Source organism: Haliotis cracherodii, unplaced genomic scaffold (genome assembly GCF_022045235.1).
Source record: "Haliotis cracherodii isolate W230 unplaced genomic scaffold, xgHalCrac1.p SCAF_5, whole genome shotgun sequence".
NCBI lineage: Eukaryota > Metazoa > Mollusca > Gastropoda > Lepetellida > Haliotidae > Haliotis > Haliotis cracherodii.
The window spans coordinates 69,553,089-69,578,738 of record NW_027266308.1 but is presented as its reverse complement, the minus strand read 5'-3'; the positions used below and the strand labels follow the sequence as shown (position 1 = coordinate 69,578,738).

General features: G+C 44.1%; 2 protein-coding genes across 5 annotated transcripts; one reads left to right on the top strand and one right to left on the bottom strand.

The window, feature by feature from the left end:
- Window positions 1-1,741: 1,741 nt before the first annotated feature.
- Window positions 1,742-18,792, top strand: LOC139443950 (acyl-coenzyme A thioesterase 1-like). 3 transcript variants are annotated; one of them, XR_011651737.1, is made up of 9 exons: window positions 1,742-1,780; window positions 5,255-5,533; window positions 9,021-9,275; window positions 11,476-11,759; window positions 12,169-12,257; window positions 13,632-13,716; window positions 14,252-14,453; window positions 17,504-17,733; window positions 18,654-18,792. XR_011651737.1 is itself a non-coding variant. In XM_071224837.1 (8 exons), the coding sequence occupies exons 1-8, from the start codon at window positions 1,744-1,746 to the stop codon at window positions 17,659-17,661; spliced, it is 1,389 nt and encodes a 462-aa protein (XP_071080938.1). In that variant the 5' UTR covers window positions 1,742-1,743; the 3' UTR covers window positions 17,662-18,595. The 3 variants fall into 3 exon arrangements, 2 of the variants coding, with proteins under 2 accessions (XP_071080938.1, XP_071080939.1); XM_071224837.1 differs by lacking the exon at window positions 18,654-18,792 and having other exon boundaries at window positions 17,504-18,595; XM_071224838.1 differs by lacking the exon at window positions 18,654-18,792 and having other exon boundaries at window positions 1,776-1,791; window positions 17,504-18,595.
- LOC139443951 (uncharacterized) lies at window positions 18,651-24,632 on the bottom strand. 2 transcript variants are annotated; one of them, XM_071224839.1, is made up of 2 exons: window positions 24,241-24,632; window positions 18,651-20,248 (listed from the first exon to the last, which is right to left on the bottom strand). In XM_071224839.1, exon 2 carries the CDS (start codon window positions 20,243-20,245, stop codon window positions 19,301-19,303), a length of 945 nt encoding a protein of 314 aa, XP_071080940.1. In that variant the 5' UTR covers window positions 20,246-20,248; window positions 24,241-24,632; the 3' UTR covers window positions 18,651-19,300. The 2 variants fall into 2 exon arrangements, with proteins under 2 accessions (XP_071080940.1, XP_071080941.1); XM_071224840.1 differs by lacking the exon at window positions 24,241-24,632 and adding an exon at window positions 21,203-21,244.
- Window positions 24,633-25,650: the final 1,018 nt, after the last annotated feature.

Genomic DNA, 25,650 nt, shown 5'->3' with positions numbered 1-25,650 from the left:
CTTTCTCGGCAACAACGTGATTCGGACGCTGTACGGTTGTAAAACCAGGTTCGTCCATATTGTAGATGTTTTGTGGTGGAACGTGGTAGTTCCAGCATCTTAGCAAGGTTGTCAAAGAATTCACCGACAGTTGCTTTGTTGAACGAAGTAGCTCGTGCCAGACTAGTGGCTTGTGGTTTTCTTATTGCTAGTGTACTGTTACACTTCATAAATGCTGCGAACCAGTCACTGTCCGCCATTTTGGTCACATTCCAAACGTCTGAACATTTTAATCCATGCGCTACTGCACATTCAAAGGCTAATTTCCGAACATCTTTTAGGGTTAATCCGTAATATATATCTGCTGCGCGCTTCAGGTATTTGACAAGTTCCATTTCGTTTTCGTTCGAAAATACCTTGTTGTGAGATTTATATCCCATTTCTGGAGGAGGTTGATCTGGTTTACTGAGTTTAATTTTGTTGCAATGGCGCGCCAGAGTAACGTGACATAGATCGAAGTCATTAGCGACGCTCCCGACTGACTGCCCATATATAAGAAACAGCATTCGAAACTTCAAATAACTCATCGAAGTTTTTGTCCTCTCGCGAACCATGTCGCTCACGCTCACTAGTAATTTCTGAGATCTTCCGCACTAGACTCTATTAAGTGTTATTTCTGGCAAACATGGACGTCGTCACAGGTTGCAAGTGGTTCGATCTTGTTCAAGTAAAGCAGAGCACATTGAAGCACAGATAGAGGTTCCTCTAGATTCTCATACGACGAGATAATGTCCTTCAATATGTGGGCAGAAATCACACCAAAATAGTATTTATTAGTCAACAGGTTCATTTAAAGGAAAACGATTTCCCATTGCAAGTCATCATCTGGTTCTGACAGAAAAAGTTTCGTTAGAGACAGACAAAGATAATTTGTTTCCAGTCTTCGTCAACCCCTAGTTTGCAATCCAATTTTCCTTTCAAATAGCTGCGTCAGAACTGATCCACCAGAGAGAGAGGAGAAAATTGTTCACTGCCGGTTGAAACTGCCTGCCACAAAAATTACTTCGTTAAGATTTAGGCTCATTGTTCTCAATAGAAAAATATCTGGTTTAGTAGCTGTAGCTGAAAACATAGCTAATCTCGATACAAAATCTGTAAAACTTCTTAAGAAACTTTAGTCAATCTGACGGGAAAATAAATGAAAATGACTGAAATATTTTGGCGTTTTGTAAATTGCCTAAGTGAAAATTTAAGTCATTGTACACATTGACTGCTGTAACATATAGACACCATGACGTCAGGTCACAGCGTGTTATAGAGATATTATTACACATACACTTTATGTCCCACCGGTTTTCTGATACACTAATACATTTTATAGATAGAATTTATAGCACAATAATTTTATTGTATCTTTAGTTATTAACTTATTGCTGTAATTATTATTATTATTATTATTATTATTATTATTCACAAGTTGGCCCATTGTTCTCGTTCGTGGGAACACAAGAATTACTGGGACGAGTGCTAATTGACTCTGATATAACGTCATCGCTTCATCCGTCAAGGAGAAAAGCACATTCACTAGGCGAGATGTAAAATCTTTATCGTAGCAAGTCGTCAGACCCTTCGAATCACGAATGGCCGATGCGACGTTAAATTTTAACTCACTCACCCTCTCGAATCACGAATGACCTTTAGACTGGCCTGATTGTTGTGCTACCACGCGTCAAAACAGAGTTGTCTCCCTTCGCTAGATTGTCCATGTCGCAGAATGCTGCCGTCTGCTGGTTGAGAGTGAGTGAGTCCTATGTGTGTGAATATCACGTGGTAGTGAGTTTCAGATAACGGTCACTTTGCAAGTCAGTGTTTCATTGTTGTTAGGAACGTTCAGGCAGGCGTTGTTTCTCGTCCTTGATCACAACTGCAACTTGTCGGTTGTGGAGCACACACGAAGTGGCTTGCGGTAGCGGGAGCCAAGGGGTTAGATTATACGACACTTCTACTCCTGTAGCGCCAGGAGAAGAACATTGCTTCAAATACTGGCAAGGTAGCACACGGGTTCGCGCTGCCATACGTATACAGATATGTATTGCCTTTTCTATATTACATACTAATCTATATTTACACAGGGTAGTTATTTACCTCAGTCTTTAAAAATACCGGTGTTGAATCACAATACATCTATATAAACAGAAGGTTCTACTCGGCACATACAGTCAAACTCTTTGAGTCGAATTCGCGGTTGCACCAAACCCTTCTTCCAGTCCTTGTGAATTCCCTCTACATGTGCGTGTATCGCCATGCATACTAGGATCTGTCAAAGTGGATGTCTTGAATTCCCTCTACATGTACATGTATCGCCATGTATACTAGGATCTGTCAAAGTGGATGTCTTGAATTCCCTCTACATGTGCATGTATCGCCATGCATACTAGGATCTGTCAAAGTGGATGTCTTGAATTCCCTCTACATGTACATGTATCGCCATGTATACTAGGATCTGTCAAAGTGGATGTCTTGAATTCCCTCTACATGTATGTGTATCGCCATGCATACTAGGATCTGTCTAAGTGGATGTCTTGAATTCCCTCTACATGTACGTGTATCGCCATGCATACTAGGATCTGTCTAAGTGGATGTCTTGAATTCCCTCTACATGTATGTGTATCGCCATGCATACTAGGATCTGTCTAAGTGGATGTCTTGAATTCCCTCTACATGTACGTGTACGCCATGTATACTAGGATCTGTCAAAGTGGATGTCTTGAATTCCCTCTACATGTATGTGTATCGCCATGTATACTAGGATCTGTCTAAGTGGATGTCTTGAATTCCCTCTACATGTACGTGTATCGCCATGTATACTAGGATCTGTCAAAGTGGATGTCTTGAATTCCCTCTACATGTGCATGTATCGCCATGCATACTAGGATCTGTCTAAGTGGATGTCTTGAATTCCCTCTACATGTACATGTATCGCCATGTATACTAGGATCTGTCTAAGTGGATGTCTTGAATTCCCTCTACATGTGCATGTATCGCCATGTATACTAGGATCTGTCAAAGTGGATGTCTTGAATTCCCTCTACATGTGCGTGTATCGCCATGCATACTAGGATCTGTCTAAGTGGATGTCTTGAATTCCCTCTACATGTACATGTATCGCCATGTATACTAGGATCTGTCTAAGTGGATGTCTTGAATTCCCTCTACATGTGCATGTATCGCCATGTATACTAGGATCTGTCTAAGTGGATGTCTTGAATTCCCTCTACATGTACGTGTACGCCATGCATACTAGGATCTGTCAAAGTGGATGTCTTGAATTCCCTCTACATGTACATGTATCGCCATGCATACTAGGATCTGTCAAAGTGTATGTCTTGAATTCCCTCTACCTTTGCATGTATCGCCATGTATACTAGGATCTGTCTAAGTGGATGTCTTGAATTCCCTCTACATGTACGTGTACGCCATGCATACTAGGATCTGTCAAAGTGGATGTCTTGAATTCCCTCTACATGTGCGTGTATCGCCATGCATACTAGGATCTGTCTAAGTGGATGTCTTGAATTCCCTCTACATGTACGTGTACGCCATGCATACTAGGATCTGTCAAAGTGGATGTCTTGAATTCCCTCTACATGTGCATGTATCGCCATGCATACTAGGATCTGTCAAAGTGGATGTCTTGAATTCCCTCTACATGTGCGTGTATCGCCATGCATACTAGGATCTGTCTAAGTGGATGTCTTGAATTCCCTCTACATGTGCATGTATCGCCATATATACTAGGATCTGTCTAAGTGGATGTCTTGAATTCCCTCTACATGTACGTGTACGCCATGCATACTAGGATCTGTCAAAGTGGATGTCTTGAATTCCCTCTACATGTACATGTATCGCCATGCATACTAGGATCTGTCAAAGTGGATGTCTTGAATTCCCTCTACATGTGCGTGTATCGCCATGCATACTAGGATCTGTCAAAGTGGATGTCTTGAATTCCCTCTACATGTGCATGTATCGCCATGTATACTAGGATCTGTCAAAGTGTATGTCTTGAATTCCCTCTACATGTATGTGTATCGCCATGCATACTAGCATCTGTCAAAGTGGATGTCTTGAATTCCCTCTACGTGTGCATGTATCGCCATGTATACTAGCATCTGTCAAAGTGGATGTCTTGAATTCCCTCTACATGTACATGTATCGCCATGCATACTAGGATCTGTCTAAGAGGATGTCTTGAATTCCCGGTTGTCTCAAACTCATTTTTGAGTCCAAAGTCTCCAACTGAAGACTACAACTACCTGATGTGACTGATTGACCTCACTGTGCTTCAAATGCATCGGAAGCAGGATGCTTTGTTACAACATGCCAATATCCTATATCAAGCTTCATCAACAAGAACAACTTACATCAAAGCTGCAAGCTGTATACACATCGGCAGCAAGTATGTCCTGTGGGACTGCTGTTGACAAGTGTAAATTGATAAATGTGTAAAACAGATTAAGATTATGTTCGTGAATCTATTATTTGAGTCGTGGCTCAGGCATAGATCATCACTCTGGTTGTTTGAGGTGTCGTCCCTTTCAATCAGCAGCATAGGCACTGAAAATATAGTGTTGCGTCCAAACCTGGTACCGTATTCGACATAATGAGCGCCCAGGGTGCTCTCAAAATATGAAATAGGGGGCTCTTATTAGAACATCATTTTGGTGAAAAAAAACACAGAGTTGAAACATAAATTTCGTGGTTTATGCTGACAGCCTGAAATGTTTATGTACGACAGATATATATTTTTCCAGAATTTAATTGCCCATAATTAAGGGTGCATATAACACACGAGTACATATTACACGCGAATAAATAAGTCTTGTGTACATTGATCAATCGGAAGAGGTGCTTAATGGGATTGTTCACAAACCAATATATTAGCAAATATTGCTGTGGGCGCTTATTAGAGCGGGGCGCTTATTACGTCGAATACAGTAATAATAATTTAATATTTATAACAGGATGTTTGGTTTTCGAAAATTTCTTTGTCGGTTGTCTCGAACCCAGATAACTCAAACTTTTTTCCAGGTCCCCATGATTTTGAAATAATCATTTAATAAAACAGTTAAATACTGACATAATCAAGTGACTGCTCTGCCAATGACATTTGCAGCTATGTACAAGGACACTGCTAAGTGCTTAAATGTATAGTTCTGTGAAGAAGGTTCACACTGGTTTGCAATGATCCACAAAAGAAATATTTTTGTTTCAGTGTTTGTGTCCAGCCGACGCAAGGTGTGCGTTGGAGTTGCAATGTGGAGCACGAGGGCTCTTTCCACAGTTATGCCGGAACTAACAGTCTCTCCCAGGGTTGCACTGGTGGATGAGAAGGTTTGTATCGAGGCCAGGGGACTACGACCCTCCCAGCGGGTGACACTCCATGCCTCACTGACAGAGAGGGCTGAGTTTGCAGCATGTGGTCACTTCACAGCAGATCAACACGGCTCCATCAACCTCACAACACAAGCCTCTTGTGGAGGAACTTACACAGGTGGGTCACGTCTTGCAATACACCCCTGTGTCCTCCTTGACACCCGTGTCCTACACTACACACCTGTGTCCTACACTACACACCTGTGTCCTACACTACACCCCTGTGTCCTACACTACACACCTGTGTCCTACACTACACACCTGTGTCCTACACTACACACCTGTGTCCTACACTACACCCCTGTGTCCTACACTACACACCTGTGTCCTACACTACACACCTGTGTCCTACACTACACACCTGTGTCCTACACTACACACCTGTGTCCTACACTACACACCTGTGTCCTACACTACACCTCTGTGTCCTACACTACACACCTGTGTCCTACACTACATCCCTGTGTCCTACACTACACCCCTGTGTCCTACATTACACCCCTGTGTCCTACACTACACACCTGTGTCCTACACTACACACCTGTGTCCTACACTACACACCTGTGTCCTACACTACACCCCTGTGTCCTACATTATACCCCTGTGTCCTATACTACATGTACCCCTGTGTCCTACACTACACACCTGTGTCCTACACTACATCCCTGTGTCCTACACTACACACCTGTGTCCTACACTACACACCTGTGTCCTACACTACACACCTGTGTCCTACACTACACACCTGTGTCCTACACTACATCCCTGTGTCCTACACTACATCCCTGTGTCCTACACTACACCCCTGTGTCCTACATTACACCCCTGTGTCCTACACTACACACCTGTGTCCTACACTACATCCCTGTGTCCTACACTACATCCCTGTGTCCTACACTACACCCCTGTGTCCTACATTACACCCCTGTGTCCTACACTACACACCTGTGTCCTACACTACACACCTGTGTCCTACACTACACACCTGTGTCCTACACTACACACCTGTGTCCTACACTACACACCTGTGTCCTACACTACACCTCTGTGTCCTACACTACACACCTGTGTCCTACACTACATCCCTGTGTCCTACACTACACCCCTGTGTCCTACATTACACCCCTGTGTCCTACACTACACACCTGTGTCCTACACTACACACCTGTGTCCTACACTACACACCTGTGTCCTACACTACACCCCTGTGTCCTACATTATACCCCTGTGTCCTATACTACATGTACCCCTGTGTCCTACACTACACACCTGTGTCCTACACTACATCCCTGTGTCCTACACTACACACCTGTGTCCTACACTACACACCTGTGTCCTACACTACACACCTGTGTCCTACACTACACACCTGTGTCCTACACTACATCCCTGTGTCCTACACTACACCCCTGTGTCCTACATTACACCCCTGTGTCCTACACTACACCCCTGTGTCCTATACTACACCTCTGTGTCCTACATTATACCCCTGTGTCCTACATTACACCCCTGTGTCCTACACTACACACCTGTGTCCTACACTACACCCCTGTGTCCTACACTACACCTCTGTGTCCTACACTACACCCCTGTGTCCTACACTACACCCCTGTGTCCTACACTACACATCTGTGTCCTACACTACACACCTGTGTCCTACACTACACCCCTGTGTCCTACACTACACCTCTGTGTCCTACACTACACCCCTGTGTCCTACACTACACCCCTGTGTCCTACACTACACACCTGTGTCCTACACTACACACCTGTGTCCTACACTACACACCTGTGTCCTACACTACATCCCTGTGTCCTACACTACACCCCTGTGTCCTACATTACACCCCTGTGTCCTACACTACACACCTGTGTCCTACATTACATCCCTGTGTCCTACACTACACCCCTGTGTCCTACATTACACCCCTGTGTCCTACACTACACACCTGTGTCCTACACTACACCCCTGTGTCCTACACTACACACCTGTGTCCTACACTACATCCCTGTGTCCTACACTACACCCCTGTGTCCTACATTACACCCCTGTGTCCTACACTACATCCCTGTGTCCTACACTACACCCCTGTGTCCTACATTACACCCCTGTGTCCTACACTACACCCCTGTGTCCTACACTACACACCTGTGTCCTACACTACATCCCTGTGTCCTACACTACACCCCTGTGTCCTACATTACACCCCTGTGTCCTACACTACACCCCTGTGTCCTATACTACACCTCTGTGTCCTACATTATACCCCTGTGTCCTACACTACACCCCTGTGTCCTACACTACACCTCTGTGTCCTACACTACACCCCTGTGTCCTACACTACACCCCTGTGTCCTACACTACACCCCTGTGTCCTACACTACACCTCTGTGTCCTACACTACACACCTGTGTCCTACACTACACACCTGTGTCCTACACTACACACCTGTGTCCTACATTATACCCCTGTGTCCTATGCTACATGTACCCCTGTGTCCTACACTACACCCCTGTGTCCTACACTACACACCTGTGTCCTACATTATACCCCTGTGTCCTATACTACATGTACCCCTGTGTCCTACACTACACCTCTGTGTCCTACACTACACCCCTGTGTCCTACACTACACACCTGTGTCCTACACTACACACCTGTGTCCTACATTACACCCCTGTGTCCTACATCACACACCTGTGTCCTATACTACACTCCTGTGTCCTACACTACACCCCTGTGTCCTACATCACACCCCTGTGTCCTACACTACATCCCTGTGTCCTACACTACACACCTGTGTCCTACACTACACACCTGTGTCCTACACTACACACCTGTGTCCTACATCACACCCCTGTGTCCTACATTACACCCCTGTGTCCTACATCACACACCTGTGTCCTACATTATACCCCTGTGTCCTACATCACACACCTGTGTCCTACACTACACCCGTGTCCTACATCACCCCCCTGTGTCCTACACTACACCCCTGTGTCCTCAATACACTCCTGTGTCCTACACTACACCCCTGTGTCCTACACTACACCCCTGTGTCCTACACTACACACCTGTGTCCTACACTACATCCCAGTGTCCTACACTACACCCCTGTGTCCTACATCACACCCCTGTGTCCTATACTACATGTACCCCTGTGTCCTACACTACACCCCTGTGTCCTACATCACACCCCTGTGTCCTACACTACACCCCTGTGTCTTACACTACATCCCTGTGTCCTATACTACATATACCCCTGTGTCCTACACTACACCCCTGTGTCCTACATCACAACCCTGTGTCCTACACTACACCCCTGTGTCTTACACTACACCCCTGTGTCCTATACTACATGTACCCCTGTGTCCTACACTACACCCCTGTGTCCTATACTACATGTACCCCTGTGTCCTACACTACACCCCTGTGTCCTACATCACACCCCTGTGTCCTACACTACACCCCTGTGTCTTACACTACACCCCTGTGTCCTATACTACATGTACCCCTGTGTCCTACACTACACCCCTGTGTCCTACATCACACCCCTGTGTCCCACACTCCACAAACTCACTCACTCACTCCCTCACTCGCTGCAGGGGTGGATCGCATGGGCCTCATGTGGAGTATGATGCCGGCACCAGGGGAGTCCCCCACGGCCCGTCTCAGCAAGAGGGATGTCGCAGAGCCATTTTCGGTGCGCTTCTCTCTGCTAGAAGGCCACCTGGACTTAGACCATTGTGATGTGTCGGCTATTGTCACGGCAACGGCAGAGCGGTGGTACAAGGCAAGTAGTGTCAGGAGGATCGCTGTGCGAGAGGGAAGACTGAGGGGTACATTGTTCCTGCCAGCAGGTAAGCAGGTAACACAGGTGTTCCATGTACACAGGTGTTCCAGGTAGGCAGGTGTTATACGTAGGCAGGCATTCAATGTGCGCAGCTGTTCCAGGTAGGCAGGTGTCATCAAACTGGGTACTGCAAGAATATTTTCATATGTTCCTCTTGTGTTTTCTCATTCATTTATGTAAAATCATGACACAGTCATCAGAGATTTTGTTTATTTTGACTAGTTTATGCACCTATGTTTCAACTTTGATAACTGATGGGACCTGGGTTTGTCTGGTGCAACCAGGTTCTCAGGTCAATGCACCTTGTGCAAGTTGATTCAAGTTCCTGAAGTGTATCCCTGCATGTAACATGTATGCAGGTGTTACATGTATGCAGGTGTTATGTGTATGCAGGTGTTATGTGTATGCAGGTGTTACATGTATGCAGGTGTTACATGTATGCAGGTGTTACGTGTATGCAGGTGTTACATGTGCACAGGTGTTACGTGTATGCAGGTGTTACGTGTATGCAGGTGTTACATGTATGCAGGTGTTACGTGTATGCAGGTGTTACGTGTATGCAGGTGTTACGTGTATGCAGGAGTTACGTGTATGCAGGTGTTACGTGTATGCAGGTGTTATGTGTATGCAGGAGTTACATGTATGCAGGTGTTACATGTATGCAGGTGTTACATGTATGCAGGTGTTACATGTATGCAGGTGTTATGTGTATGCAGGTGTTACATGTATGCAGGTGTTACGTGTATGCAGGTGTTATGTGTATGCAGGAGTTACATGTATGCAGGTGTTACATGTATGCAGGTGTTACATGTATGCAGGTGTTACATGTGCACAGGTGTTACATGTATGCAGGTGTTACATGTATGCAGGTGTTATGTGCAGCAATATTTGAGTGACAAGAAAACTCTATGGATAACAACTTCTGGGTTAATGCCTGTAGTTATGTTTCGATGTAGATTCTTACACCGTCATCAAGCTTGATACGTCGCTTAATGCAATAAACCATCAGTTGTTATCCATACAGTTGTACGTTTTCTTACTTACTTATGGACTTCTAGAATGCCATTCAAATGGTTAACTGAGAGACACATATTTATCTGTCTTTCTGTGTGATGTCTGACAAGAATTTTAATGTGTGTGTATGTATGATTCTCCAAGGAGCTTATCTGTGTGTGTTAAATGTTTCTCAAGGACTTTATTGTGTGTGTGTGTGTGTGTGTGTGATGTTTGACAGTGACTGTAGTGTGTCTGTTTTGTCTACAGGTGATGTACTTTTTGTGATGTTTGACAGTCACTGTAGTGCATCTGTTTGGGTCTACAGGTGATGTCGTGTGTGTGTGTGTGATGTTTGACAGTGACTGTAGTGCATTTGTTTTGTCTACAGGTGATGGTGTGTGTGTGTGATGTTTGACAGTGACTGTAGTGTGTCTGTTTTGTCGACAGGTGATTGTGTGTGTGATGTTTGACAATGACTGTAGTGCATCTGTTTGGGTCTACAGGTGTGTGTGTGTGTGTGTGTGTGTGTGTGTGTGTGTGTGTGTGTGTGTGTGTGTGTGTGTGTGTGTGTGTGTGATGTTTGACAGTGACTGTAGTGCATCAGTTCTGTCTACAGGTGATGGTGTGTGTGTGTGATGTTTGACAGTGACTGTAGTGCATCAGTTCTGTCTACAGGTGATGGTGTGTGTGTGTGATGTTTGACAGTGACTGTAGGGTGTCTGTTTTGTCTACAGGTGATGTCGTGTGTGTGTGATGTTTGACAGTGGCTGTAGTGCATCTGTTTGGTCTACAGGTGATTGTGTGTGTGTGTGATGTTTGACAGTGACTGTAGTGTGTCTGTTTGGGTCTACAGGTGATGGTGTGTGTGTGTGTGATGTTTGACAGTGACTGTAGTGTGTCTGTTTAGTCTACAGGTGATGGTGTGTGTGTGATGTTTGACAGTGACTGTAGTGTTTCTGTTTTGTCTACAGGTGATGGTGTGTGTGTGAGTGTGATGTTTGACAGTGACTGTAGTGTGTCTGTTTTGTCTACAGGTGATGGTGTGTGTGTGATGGTTGACAGTGACTGTAGTGTGTCTGTTTTGTCTACAGGTGATGGTGTGTGTGTGTGTGTGTCACGATGACTGTAGTGTGTCTGTTTTGTCTACAGGTGATGGTGTGTGTGTGGGGGATGTTTGACGATGACTGTAGTGTGTCTGTTTATGTCTACAGGGGATGGTCCTTTTCCAGGAGTGATTGATATGTTCGGCTCCACGGGAGGTTTAGTTGAGACCAGAGCGGCACTTTTAGCGTCACATGGGTTTGCCGCTTTGGCTCTCGGCTACCTAGGATATGATGACCTTACGAGGAATCTGGAAGACCTTGACCTAGATTACTTCCTTGATGCTGTGGACTGGCTGCAGAGTCATTCCGCCGTCTATTTGACCGGTATCGGAGTCATTGGGGTCTCCAAGGGTGCGGAACTGGCCATGCTTATGGCGACATTTTCCCCAAAGGTTGGTGCTTGTGGGATGATCGTCAGTTTGTATTGTTTATGAAGATTTGGATCATATGTACCATGATATAATACACAATATTTCTAGAAATATGATTTGTTTTTAGTGTGATGGTTTTTCTTCAGCTACAAAGCCAAGGTTCAAAAACATCAGAGCATACAAACTTTTGACAAAGCATTGAATTCTTGGATATATTGTGCCCCGAGTATCTGATGCTTGTTAGAGTTGACTCACTGGAGCAGGTGGTCATACTGGGTCACTTGGTTTGTCTGGTGACTTGAACCTTTACTTTACTGCCAACTTACAGCTGGAGTATTGATGATTGTGGCGGTAAACAACAAACAAATAAAGTAAATGTCTATTCATTGTTGAAGCTGTTCATGAAGCTGAGTTGTTTCTTCCCATGCAGGTGACGGCAGTTGTCAGCATCAGTGGTGCCATGGCCTTCACATTTTCTGACCTGAGGAGAATCGGTGGCGATGACATCAAGGGAGTGGAGTAAGAGTTGTAGCTGAGTGCTGTTCAGCCTTGTATGTGTGTCTCATGTGTGTATGTGTGTCTCATGTGTGTATGTGTGTATTGTTGTATGTGTCTCATGTGTGTTTGTATTGTTGTATGTGTCTCATGTTTGTATGTGCGTATGACGTGTATTGTTGTAAGTGTCTCGTGTGTATGTGTGTATTGTTTAATGTGTCTCATGTGTGTTTGTATTGTTGTATGTGTCTCATGTTTGTATGTGTGTATTTGTGTATTGTTGTATGTGTCTCATGTGTGTCTCATGTATGTGTGTTTGTTGTGTCTCATGTGTGTGTATTGTTTTATGTGTCTCATGTGTGTGTATTGTTTAATGTGTCTCATGTGTGTTTGTATTGTTGTATGTGTCTCATGTTTGTATGTGTGTATTTGTGTATTGTTGTATGTGTCTCATGTGTGTCTCATGTATGTGTGTTTGTTGTGTCTCATGTGTGTGTATTGTTTTATGTGTCTCATGTGTGTGTATTGTTGTATGTGTCTCATGTGTGTGTACTGTTATATGTCTCATGTGTGTGTATTGTTGTATGTGTCTCATGTTTGTATGTGCGTATGACATGTGTATTGTTGTAAGTGTCTCGTGTGTATGTGTGTATTGTTTAATGTGTCTCATGTGTGTTTGTATTGTTGTATGTGTCTCATGTTTGTATGTGTGTATTTGTGTATTGTTGTATGTGTCTCATGTGTGTCTCATGTATGTGTGTTTGTTGTGTCTCATGTGTGTGTATTGTTTTATGTGTCTCGTGTGTGTATTGTTTTATGTGTCTCATGTGTGTGTATTGTTGTATGTGTCTCATGTGTGTGTACTGTTATATGTCTCATGTGTGTGTATTGTTTTATGTGTCTCATGTGTGTGTATTGTTGTATGTCTCGTGTGTGTACTGTTATATGTCTCATGTGTGTGTATTGTTGTATGTGTCTCATGTGTGTATACTGTTATATGTCTCATATGTGTGTATTGTTTTATGTGTCTCATGTGTGTATCGTTTTATGTGTGTCATGTGTGTGTATTGTTTTATGTGTCTCATGTGTGTGTATTGTTTTATGTATCTCATGTGTGTGTATTGTTTTATGTGTCTCATGTGTGTGTACTGTTATATGTCTCATGTGTGTATTGTTTTATATGTCTCATGTGTGTGTATTGTTTTATGTGTCTCATGTGTGTGTATTGTTATATGTCTCATGTGTGTGTACTGTTGTATTTTTCTCTTGTAGTTGTTTGTGCACAAAAAATTGCAATAGGTATAGTTTGAGATTATTATTGCAATACACCGGTGTACCCATAATACCTTGCAGTCCTTGGTGTTATTCAGTCAAGTTTGTGCATGTGTTTCATTTCAGATTAGATGTGAGTAGGATGGTGTTTACAGATGCTGGTGCGATCACTCGAGATGCCTACCACGGCTGGGAGCATGTCACTCATCCCGTGAGTCAACTACGCCCGCCTCGTGTGATGTCTCGTAGGTGTCATGCTAGTGTGTTATGTGAGTGTGTGATCTGTGATCCAGTGTGTCACTCATGTGGATGTGTTCTGTGAGTGTGTGATCTGTGCGTGTGTGATCTGTGATCCAGTGTGTCACTCATGTGGATGTGTTCTGTGAGTGTGTGATCTGTGATCCAGTGTGTCACTCAGGTGGATGTGTTCTGTGAGCGTGTGATCTGTGAGTGTGTGATCTGTGATCCAGTGTGTCACTCATGTGGATATGTTATGTGAGCGTGTGATCTGTGTTCCAGCATGTCACTCATGTGGTTGTGTTCTGTGAGCGTGTGATCTGTGAGTGTGTGATCTGTGATCCAGTGTGTCACTCATGTGGATATGTTATGTGAGTGTGTGATCTGTGATCCAGTGTGTCACTCATGTGGATATGTTATGTGAGCGTGTGATCTGTGGAGTGTGTGATCTGTGATCCAGTGTGTCACTCAGGTGGTTGTGTTCTGTGAGTGTGTGATCTGTATTCCAGATTTGGCAGAGTGAAGCCCGGTTCCTGTTGCTCTACGGAGAAGATGATCAGTCGTGGGACGTGCAGGGTGCCAAGGCCACAGTGAATTCACTGCCAGTAGAGAAGAGGAAGAAAGTGGAGATGAAGTTCTACCCTGGCACAGGCCACCTGATCGAGCCGCCCTACACACCTCACTGCTACTCCTCATTCCACAAAGTTGCAGGTGACTCGAGTGTGTCTCTCCTACGTTTGGGCATTGGTTGTCAGCACTGCATATTGGGGATTGGTTGTCAGTTCTGCATAGTGGGGATTGGTTGTCAGTTCTGCATATTGGGGATTGGTTGTCAGTGCTGCATATTAGCGATTGATTGTCAGCGCTGCATATTGGGTATTGGTTGTCAGTGCTGCATATTGGCGATTGGTTGTCAGCACTGCATATTGGGGATTGGTTGTCAATGCTACATATTGGCAATTGGTTGTCAGCACTGCATATTGGAGATTGCCTGTCAGTGCTGCATGTTAGGGATGGGTTGTCAGGGCTGCATATTGGGGATTGGTTGTCAGCGCTGCATATTGGGGATTGGTTGTTAGTGCTGCATATTGGGAATTGGTTGTTAGTGCTGCATATTTGGGATTGGTTGTCAGCGCTGCATATTGGGGATTGGTTGTCAGGGCTGCATTTTGGGAATTGGCTGTCAGTGCTGCATATTGTGTTGTTAGTGTTACAGTTTGGGGTTTGGTTGTTGTTGCTAAAGTTTGAGGATTGTAATTTCACCCTTATATAGACACTGCACAACACCTGTATGGTAATCCACCCTGATATACTTCACAACAACTGTATTGTAATCCACCCTGATATAGTCACTGCACAACACATGTATTGTAATCCACCCTGATATAGTCACTGCACAACACCTGTATTGTAATCCACCCTGATATAGTCACTGCACAACACCTGTATTGTAATCCACCCTGATATAGTCACTGCATTACACCTGTATTATAATCAACCCTGATATAGTCACTGCACAACACATGTATCGTAATCATCCCTGATATAGTCACTGCACAACACATGTATTGTAATCCACCCTGATATAGTCACTGCACAACACATGTATCGTAATCATCCCTGATATAGTCACTGCACAACACCTGTATTGTAATCCACCCTGATATAGTCACTGCACAACACATGTATTGTAATCCACCCTGATATAGTCACTGCACAACACATGTATCGTAATCCACCCTGATATACTTCACAACACCTGTATTGTAATCCACCCTGATATAGTCACTGCACAACACATGTATTGTAATCCACCCTGATATAGTCACTGCACAACACCTGTATTATAATCAACCCTGATATAGTCACTGCACAACACATGTATCGTAATCATCCCTGATATAGTCACTGCACAACACATGTATTGTAATCCACCCTGATATAGTCACTGCACAACACATGTATCGTAATCATCCCTGATATAGTCACTGCACAACACCTGTATTGTAATCCACCCTGATATAGTCACTGCACAACACATGTATTGTAATCCACCCTGATATAGTCACTGCACAACACATGTATCGTAATCCACCCTGATATACTTCACAACACCTGTATTGTAATCCACCCTGATATAGTCACTGCACAACACATGTATTGTAATCCACCCTGATATAGTCACTGCACAACGCCTGTATTGTAATCCACCCTGATATAGTCACTGCACAACACATGTATTGTAATCCACCCTGATATAGTCACTGCACAACACATGTATCGTAATCCACCCTGATATAGTGCACCACACCTGTATTGTAATCCACCCTGATATACTGCACCACACCTGTATTGTAATCCACCCTGATATAGTGCACATCACCTGTATTGTAATCCACCCTGATATAGACACTACACAACACCTATATTATAATCCACGCTGATATAGTCACTTCACAACACATGTATCATAATCCACCCTGATATAGTCACTGCACAACACCTGTATCGTAATCCTCCCTGATATAGTCACTGCACAACGCCTGTATTGTAATCCACCCTGATATAGTCACTTCACAACACATGTATCGTAATCCACCCTGATATAGTCACTGCACAACACATGTATCGTAATCCACCCTGATATGGTCACTGCACAACACCTGTATTGTAATCCACCCTGATATAGTCACTGCATTACACCTGTATTATAATCAACCCTGATATAGTCACTGCATTACACCTGTATTGTAATCCACCCTGATATAGACACTGCACAACACCTGTATTGTAATCCACCCTGATATAGACACTGCACAACACCTGTATTATAATCCACCCTGATATAGTCACTGCATTACACCTGTATTGTAACCAATCCTGATATAGTCACTGCATTAAACCTGTATTGTAATCCACCCTGATATAGTCACTGCACCACACCTGTATTGTATTCTGTCCTGATATAGTCACTGCATTACACCTGTATTGTAATCCACCCTGATATAGTCACTGCACATCACCTGTAATCTGTCCTGATATAGTAATTTCACAACTCCTGTATTGTAATCCACCCTGATATAGTCACTGCACAACACTTCTATTGTTCGCCACTACCTTCTGCCAGTGTATGCTGTGAAGATCTGTGTCAGAATAGGTCTTCAGCAACCGATGCTTGTCGTAAGAGGCAACTATGCTTGCCGTAAGAGGCGACTATGCTTCTCGTAAGAGGCGACTAACGGGATGGGTGGTCAGTCTTGCTGACTTGGTTGATCTATGTCATCGTATCCCAATTGCATGGATTGATGCTCATGTTGTCAATCACTAGATTGTTTGGTCCAGATTTGATTATTTACAGACTGCCGTCGCATAGCTGGAATATTGCTGAGAGCAGTGTTAAATAACAAACAAACTGTCCTTACTGTTAAACCCGGCTACCACTGATTCCTAGCACCCTATACTGGGTCTAAGATGCGACCTAATGGCTTCAGTGGTCAGAATGGTTTGATTGTGTGAGCTGTCCATATTATCAATCCCTGGATTATCTTGTCTAGAATGGATTATTTACAGTCTACTGTCATACAGCTGGAATATTGCTGAGTGCAGTGTAGAAACCCAAACAAGTGAGTGAGTGAGTGAGGTAATGCTTTACGTCACATCGGCAATATTTCAGCCATATCGTGACTAGCCAAACAAGACAAAGGCTGAACAGCTTGTGTTCTGTGTACATCGTGCACTATTCCTCGTGTTGCTGGTTCCAGGAATAAACTTGGTGTGGGGAGGGTCTCCCAGGCCTCATGCACATGCTCAAGAGGATGCCTGGCACAAAACACTGGACTTCCTGCATTTACATCTGGGTCAAGGTCGAGGTCAAGGTCCAGACCAAAAGGGAACCAGTCACATGAAGAGTTCTCTTTGATGGTGGCCCACCAACCACACTCTTCATCATGTTGCCAACTTCAGCTCTACGCTGCGTGTAATGGCATCCAAGGTTAAAGAGTCGTGTGACATTGCCAGTACTGGTAGCTGCCTGTTAGTGCTAAACTCTTTACGCTGCCATTTGATAAGCAGAATTATTCATCCAAATTGTCAAACCACTCCGAGATTACTTGCCTTCCTGTTGTTGTTCCTGTATTGTTCAAGGATGAACTAAAACCAGGATTTACTGGTCATTTAACATGGAGATCTTCCAACACTAACTTTGTAATATTATTTTCCTGAGAATTTTGATTGTAAAAAACATATGGGAACTTTGGGCTTTGTTGTCCAGTAGATCACCTATTGTAATCATAGTCTTGCTATGTCCTGTGAGGCTGTTTACAATGTCAGTACACAGTTCCAAAACTAAAACAAGCAGGAACATAGAGCTGGTGTGTGAATTGAGGGAGTGAGGGAGTGAGTGAGTGAGTTGGGTTTAACGCCACTTTTAACAGTATTCCAGTTATATCACGGCGTGTCAGCTTCATGTGGGAGGAAAGCCCGAAGCAATGCAGGTCACGAGCACAAGTATGGTGCTGACAAACCTAGAAAGATAATCGAGGCAAACCGGGATTCGAACCCACAATCATGGGTTTCTGGCGTGCCCAAGGGACACATCTCTGACGACTGGGCCACCTGTGCCCCCTGGTGTGTGAAGATGACTTGGCACAGAACCATGTTGATCCTATAATATTCACAAGTGTTGGTTGTTGCATTTGTTGCCTGTGTCTCATTTATGTCTGACCTGTGTAGAAGCAACACGGAGAAGTGTAACCCGATAGGTTCCATGTCTACCCATGGTGCACGTGTGCCCAAAATGTCATTTCCTTGGTTGACCTCAGCCTAGATACTAGTAGGCAGGGTCTGATGTTATCAGTAGGTCTGCTGTTACAATAAATCAGTGACAAGTAATACAAATTTATTGTCATTCAGGCCTTCGACCCTTGGACAAAGGCACTCTGGACCAACTAACAGTCTAACATCTACAAGAAACGAGGCAGTGTCATGTTGGACGCCCCAAACAGTAACATGGGCACTGGTCATTTGATGACAACTGAAAAAAAATCACACAAGAAAATATTTGTAACGCTGTCTGTTGTCTGTTGTCTGTAATCAGTGCAAGTGACGGGAGATGTGGCCTGCTCTTGCTGTCTCTGGTGTCCACTGGTACAATCAGTCATTGTGAAAATCACTATATACGGGTAGGACAAGACAGTGAAACATCATATGGATATACCGGACACATCTCTCCATGGGTGGTTCCCCGACAGCCCTGAACACATCTACAACAACTGGGGTCTAGCAATGACACCGACGTTAGACATGGCTCTGGTGTTTGTATTCCCTGAGCAGCCACTATGAAGCAGAAGCTAGCTCCACTTCCCTAGGAACAGTGGATCTTCTGCTCACATATACCTGTTCATTCTCACAATCCGAAGAGCACCTGTGTCACTTGTTTACAGTGAACGACAGACAGCAGACGATTTCCAACATCCAACCTTGGTAACATTTATTTTGTCCAGAATAGATCATCCTGGGTATCATTAAATGTTTGTCCAGCTATGCCACACTGGGTATCGTTATGCGCTTGGCCAGGCCAGGCTGGCAATGTAGTTGTTCAGCTTCTTGCTGCGACTAAGCATGGCCCTGGTAGCTGCGCTCCTACTCTTCATCTCTGCCATGATGCCGGCCACCTGTTGACGAGGCACGGCTGGAGATCGCCCAGACATCTCGTACTTAGACGGTGCTGACTTGGGTCTTCGGGGTCTCTGGTTGACAGGGTTCGACCTCCAGGTCTCTTCAGTGATCGGAATAGAGGCCATCTGGGAGGTCTGTCTCCCAGCTAACCGCTGAGGCTGCGCAGTATGTGGGCGTGACTTGATGTCCGTGTTGCCCCTCCCCCCTTGTGCGATGTAGCTGCTGGCAGGGCGGATATGGACAGGGTGGTATTTACCCGCAGTTATGTGTTCCTCATTGTGTCTTGGGGTGTATGGCACAGGTTTGCCCTCCCCAGCCACATAGGCTGGCATTATTAGACCGATTTTCCTCTGTCTATTTGGCTTTTTTCTCAAAGAATGGTTTTGGATTATATCATCTAAAACTTCCATACATGTTGTGAACCTCGGCTCCTGTCTCTCCGGACTGAGGTGACGTCGTGCTGAACTGGCTCTCTTGACCTCCACAGGAACTACCACAGTGGACGGCCTCGGTATTCGCGGACTGGCTGGTGTTTGGTTCTGGCCCTGTGTTCCGTCCTCGATTGGAATCACAGAAAGACGTCTGTCCTTCAAGGCTGAGTTTTTCCTCATGGCACGCGTGTCGGGCTGGGAGTAGGTGTCGAGCCCGGTGCATCTGACTGAGAGATCCCGCAGGAAGTGTCTGTACTCCTGGAATACCTTCACATGCTGCTGCTGGGAGATCCGGTCCTCCTTGTCCAGGATCCGGAGTGTCACCTCCAGTTGCCTCTGGAGAGTCGCGTTCTTCTGGCGCATCAGGCGCTCTGTCATGCTCATGTCAACCGCCATCACCTGGAATAAATACAACACTATATGTGAGTTAATGGAGACTGGTATTTGTCTACAGGAGCAGTAGGCAACATTGACACTTAGTCTCTGATTTTTAAAAAAAAAAAGATTTTAACTAAGAACTTCATTTAAATTGAAAAATAACCCCAGTGAGTGTAAGATTCAGAACCTGAATCTGTGGAAAATCACGACTTGCTTTATTTAGGGCTTTTGTAGTACGGAAAGGGCTGGGCGGAAGGGAAAATAATATGGTTCAGGGACCTTGAGACAGACTTGCAGTAGGCATATATTTGTGGCAACAGAAAGCGATGACTCTATTATTGGTGAAGCAATTATGATTAAAGGTGAGTGTATTACATCTGACACGAAGGATATCCCTGTGGGAATTGTGGATTAGAATATGTTGCCAGCTGCATATGCTGGTTGTAAGCCGCCCGGTGACTTGGTTGATAGTGTGTTAACATACCCCAACCTTGTGAGATGTTGCTTATAATTTCGATCACTGGTTTGTCCCGATTTAAATACAGGACACCCTAATATAGTTGGAATATTGCTGACTTCGGCTTTAAACAATTTGTTTGAGTTTGTTCAGATTATGTGCAATATTTATTTGTCGGAATATGATGGTCAAAGCAAAACGAAAAAGAAAGAAGCCAATTCTGTTGATGTAATTCTCCAGGCTTATCATAACATTTTTCAATACTTCCCTTTTCCCTATATATGAGGGGCAGAAAACTTAATCTTTATGAAGTACACTTAAAATCAAATTTCATCTGAAAATGAGGCAAATTGGCTTTCCCTTGGATTGAAAATATATAATAGCGTTCAAGACATGTTCAACCATCAACTGTTGAGACTCTCAAGCATACTTCTGTATGAAGATGCTATTTGAACGAATGGACACATACAAACATTGCAGACGATATAGTACCAGAGAGACCATGAAACGTACAATACCTCGTAATGGAGGCATTAGCCATCAGGTGTCGGCAGTGTAACGGGTCACAGCCACTGCAAGCCTTCACAACTGCACCGCGACCCTCGACAACAACAACACATTGACGTTTCCCACAGATAGCATCTACACTACGGTGGAGTGGGCCAGGGGGAGATTGCATCTACACAGACGGCCAGAGCAAGGTGCAGAAGTACAGTAGATCCCTGAATACCCACCTGCCTTGGAATACACGCCGGGTCTGATAGAATAAACGCCTGCCTTGAATACACCCTGGGTCTGATAGAATACACGCCTGCCTTGAATACACCCCGGGTCTGATAGAATACACGCCTGCCTTGAATACACCCCGGGTCTGATAGAATACACACTTGCCTTGAATACACCCCGGGTCTTATGGAATACACGCCTGTCTTGAATACACCCCGGGTCTGTTAGAATACACGCCTGACTTGAATACACCCCGGGTCTGATAGAATACACACTTGCCTTGAATACACCCCGGGTCTGATGGAATACACGCCTGTCTTGAATATACGCCGTGTTAAAATCAACGAAATTATGCCTGAAAGTTATCTAATAAAGTAATATTGAAACGAAAACTGCTATCATAGAAGATGCAAATCACACACGTCTTATTCATAATACACGCTCCATCTTCACGTGAATTAGAGTGTTTACGTAACTTAGAAAGAGGCGCCGGATGTAAGACATCTCAGAAATTAATAGAGCACCTGGGCGTCTTTTCAAGGATTTGAGGTACTAATTAACAGCACGCACAGCGGGGCAGAGGAATTAGTCGCCATTAGTGGGTGCTAGGTGAAACGCGCGTGAAGGCTGCACTGTCTCGGAGCAGTTGATTGACTGTCGGTGACAGTGTTGACAAGTGTCTGGTCGAGGGGCGACAGCAGAGAGAGTGCTCACATTTATAAACAGATATTTAATTTACATGATTTGTAGGCCCCGCCTGTACCACACAATCACTTAGCGTTCACTTACAGCAACGTAACAACATGATTCATTCATGACATTTGGTAGATAGAAACCCCAGGGAACAGTGTATCGTAAGAATCATGCTGTACGATGACGGCAAATAAAACACCAGATTGACATGATCAAAGCAATACGTTTCTAAACGCACCACGACAAACACAGGAATCTTGGTGTGGTCACAGTTCTAATGGAGGCTAGCCTGACGACAGATCGCTGAAACATCGACTTGTATAAACACTGGCTGTAACAATGACTTGTATACATTGTATATATACTAGCTGTAACAGTGCCTTGTATACATTGTATATACACCAGCTGTAACAATGCCTTGTATACATTGTATATATACCAGCTGTAACACTGCCTTGTATACATTGTATATATACCAGCTGTAACAGTGTCTTGTATACATCGTATATATACTAGCTGTAACACCGCCTTGTATACATTGTATATATACCAGCTGTAACACTGCCTTGTATACATTGTATATACACCAGCTGTAACACTGCCTTGTATACATTGTATATATACCAGCTGTAACACTGCCTTGTATACATTGTATATATACTAGCTGTAACACTGCCTTGTATACATTGTATATATACTAGCTGTAACAGTGACTTGTATACATTGTATATATACCAGCTGTAACACTGCCTTGTATACATTGTATATACACCAGCTGTAACACTGCCTTGTATACATTGTATATATACTAGCTGTAACACTGCCTTGTATACATTGTATATATACTAGCTGTAACAGTGACTTGTATACATTGTATATATACTAGCTGTAACACTGCCGTGTATACATTGTATATATACTAGCTGTAACAGTGCCTTGTATACATTGTATATATACCAGCTTTAACACCGCCTTGTATACATTGTATATATACCAGCTGTAACAGTGCCTTGTATACATTGTATATATACTGGCTGTAACAGTGACTGGTCTACATTGTATATATACCAGCTGTAACAGTCTCTTGTATACATTGTATATACAAAGTGTGAAGAACATGAATACACGACACTTTCTTATCGGTAAGTACTTGTGTATTCTGTGTGACGATGTTACAGGGCTGGTTCTTCTAAAGGGGAAAGAAATCGCCTCGAAACGTCGTCATAAAGAATACACAAGTTATTATCCATTAAAAAGTGTCATGTATTCATTCTATATGGCAGTGTAACAGTGGCTTCTATATACACCAGCCATAACACTGCCTTCTACCAGCCTGATTGTCTCTCTGTCAGTCCTGACAACAATTTACATCTACCCACACTGTGAGTGTCTCCCATACCACATGCCGCCTTCACTTCATGTTTATGCACTTTGTGCAGATCTGAATGACCAGTGTATATTTGTGCTCATCGTGTAATGGATTGAATAGTCGAACACAGAGACACCTTGTCACCGTCATTCAGGTGAAAATTGTATTGAACTGTATATACTTGAAATGTACTCCATGCTAATGCAATCTGCTAGCCCACGTTCCCGGGGATGTTTCCCAGACTTCGTGTTAAAACGTGAGCACGCACGCACGCACGCATGTGTTGGTGTAAATTTTTATCACCTGGAAATGATAGGATTAAATGAAAACGAAAGTCAGTGTATATTTTCATATATTTTTAGCTTCTAATCCTCGCATAATTAGACTTTTGTGGCGTTTGAAGCCCTTTTGAATTTCTTAATAAGTTTTAGTCAATCTGTCAAATAAAAGGACATATATTTCTGTCAAATTGTTAAATGACATATTTAGGAATTTGATAAATTGCCTAAGTGAATCACACTTTACACATTGACTATAATATATATAATACATAATACATATATCAGTGATATATATCTTTGAGTCGTCCCGGAGGACTCTCCATGGTATAACGTGCGTGTGGTCTGCGTGGGGAGAACGTCGTGCTGGAGGTGTACATGGCTGGGGAAAACTTAGCTCACTCCAGGGATCATCCAGCAACAGAGCCTCGTCGGGCGGCCAGTGAAGTCACTGAAGTCAGTGAAGTCGGACATATATATGAATACTTACTGTGGTATGACCGGATCACTGTACGCAGTTCACAACGGCGGAGAATTACGTCACAGTGAACATTGCCATTCTTGTGTTGACATTGGTTCCAGGAGGCCTGACAGAGGAACTGTCTTGTCGAAGTAAGGACACCGAGAGGCTAGATGACGCTCAGTGCAACAGGGTCGTGTTAACCACAACAGTAATCCACTCTGAAAGAACATACAGTTCAGCAATGTCCGTGTACAAACATACTACAGCTTGTTTCTGGATGTGACCCCTTCCACGTGCAGTTGCCTGTATACATGGCCATCCTTTTTTCCACCCGGACTGGACCTGGCTGTAGGCTCGCTTATTTCTATTTGCCGTCCACCCTGACGATGATCACTGAGACCACTTCTTGGAGAGTCCTTCCTAAGACTCCGATTATAATGCTTTGGTGTAATGTTGCAATAAGCCCTTTCACCACTTGCCCGAGCTGCTTAGCGGGGTTACGTTCGTTGTCTACTTATAATGCACCAGAAGCTCACATGAATGACACCTTTAAAGGCTTTGTGTTGGCATAAGCGTTGTGGCCGTGCCCGGCTCTCTCAACATGGACTGGTGACAGCTCATTTGACGGGATTAGGTTGTGTCATGCAACCAGATCCAGGCACCGAACATTCCCAGCCCCGACTCGCGACTCCCGCCCCCTGCGGGCTGACGGTGGAGGGGGAAAAATTTAGATTGAGGGGGTGCACCCAGATCCAGAGAGTGACCAATCCCCGCCCCGACTCCCGCCCCCTGCGGACTGACGGTGCTTGTAGGGGTCATGTATGCTTGTATTTGAGGGGAGACGTCGTCATGTATGCTTGTATCTGAGGGATGACATCGTCATGTATGCTTGTATTTGAGGGGTGACATCGTCGTGTATGCTTGTATTTGAGGGGTGACATCGTCATGTATGCTTGTATGTGAGGGATGACATCGTCATGTATGCTTGTATTTGAGGGGTGACATCGTCATGTATGCTTGTATGTGAGGGGTGACATCGTCATGTATGCTTGTATTTGAGGGGTGACATCGTCATGTATGCTTGTATTTGAGGGGTGACATCGTCATGTATATGATCCCTCACACAGAAGCATACATGACGAAGTCATCCCTCACACAGAAGCATACATGACGAAGTCATCCCTCACATACAAGCATACATGACGAAGTCATCCCTCACATACAAGCATACATGACGATGTCATCCCTCACATACAAGCATACATGACGATGTCATCCCTCACAATGTCATCCCTCACATACAAGCATACATGACGATGTCATCCCTCACATACAAGCATACATGACGATGTCATCCCTCACAATGTCATCCCTCACATACAAGCATACATGACGATGTCATCCCTCACATACAAGCATACATGACGATGTCATCCC

Excerpts from the sequence above, each read along its gene's own strand:
- LOC139443951 (XM_071224839.1), bottom strand. The coding sequence starts at position 20,245 with ATGGCGGTTGACATGAGCATGACAGAGCGCCTGATGCGCCAGAAGAAC.
- LOC139443950 (XM_071224837.1), top strand. The coding sequence starts at position 1,744 with ATGTCGCAGAATGCTGCCGTCTGCTGGTTGAGAGTGA. Across the intron at positions 9,276-11,475 it reads TACATTGTTCCTGCCAGCAG|GGGATGGTCCTTTTCCAGGA; the intron begins GTAAGCAGGTAA and ends TTATGTCTACAG. Across the intron at positions 11,760-12,168 it reads TGGCGACATTTTCCCCAAAG|GTGACGGCAGTTGTCAGCAT; the intron begins GTTGGTGCTTGT and ends CTTCCCATGCAG.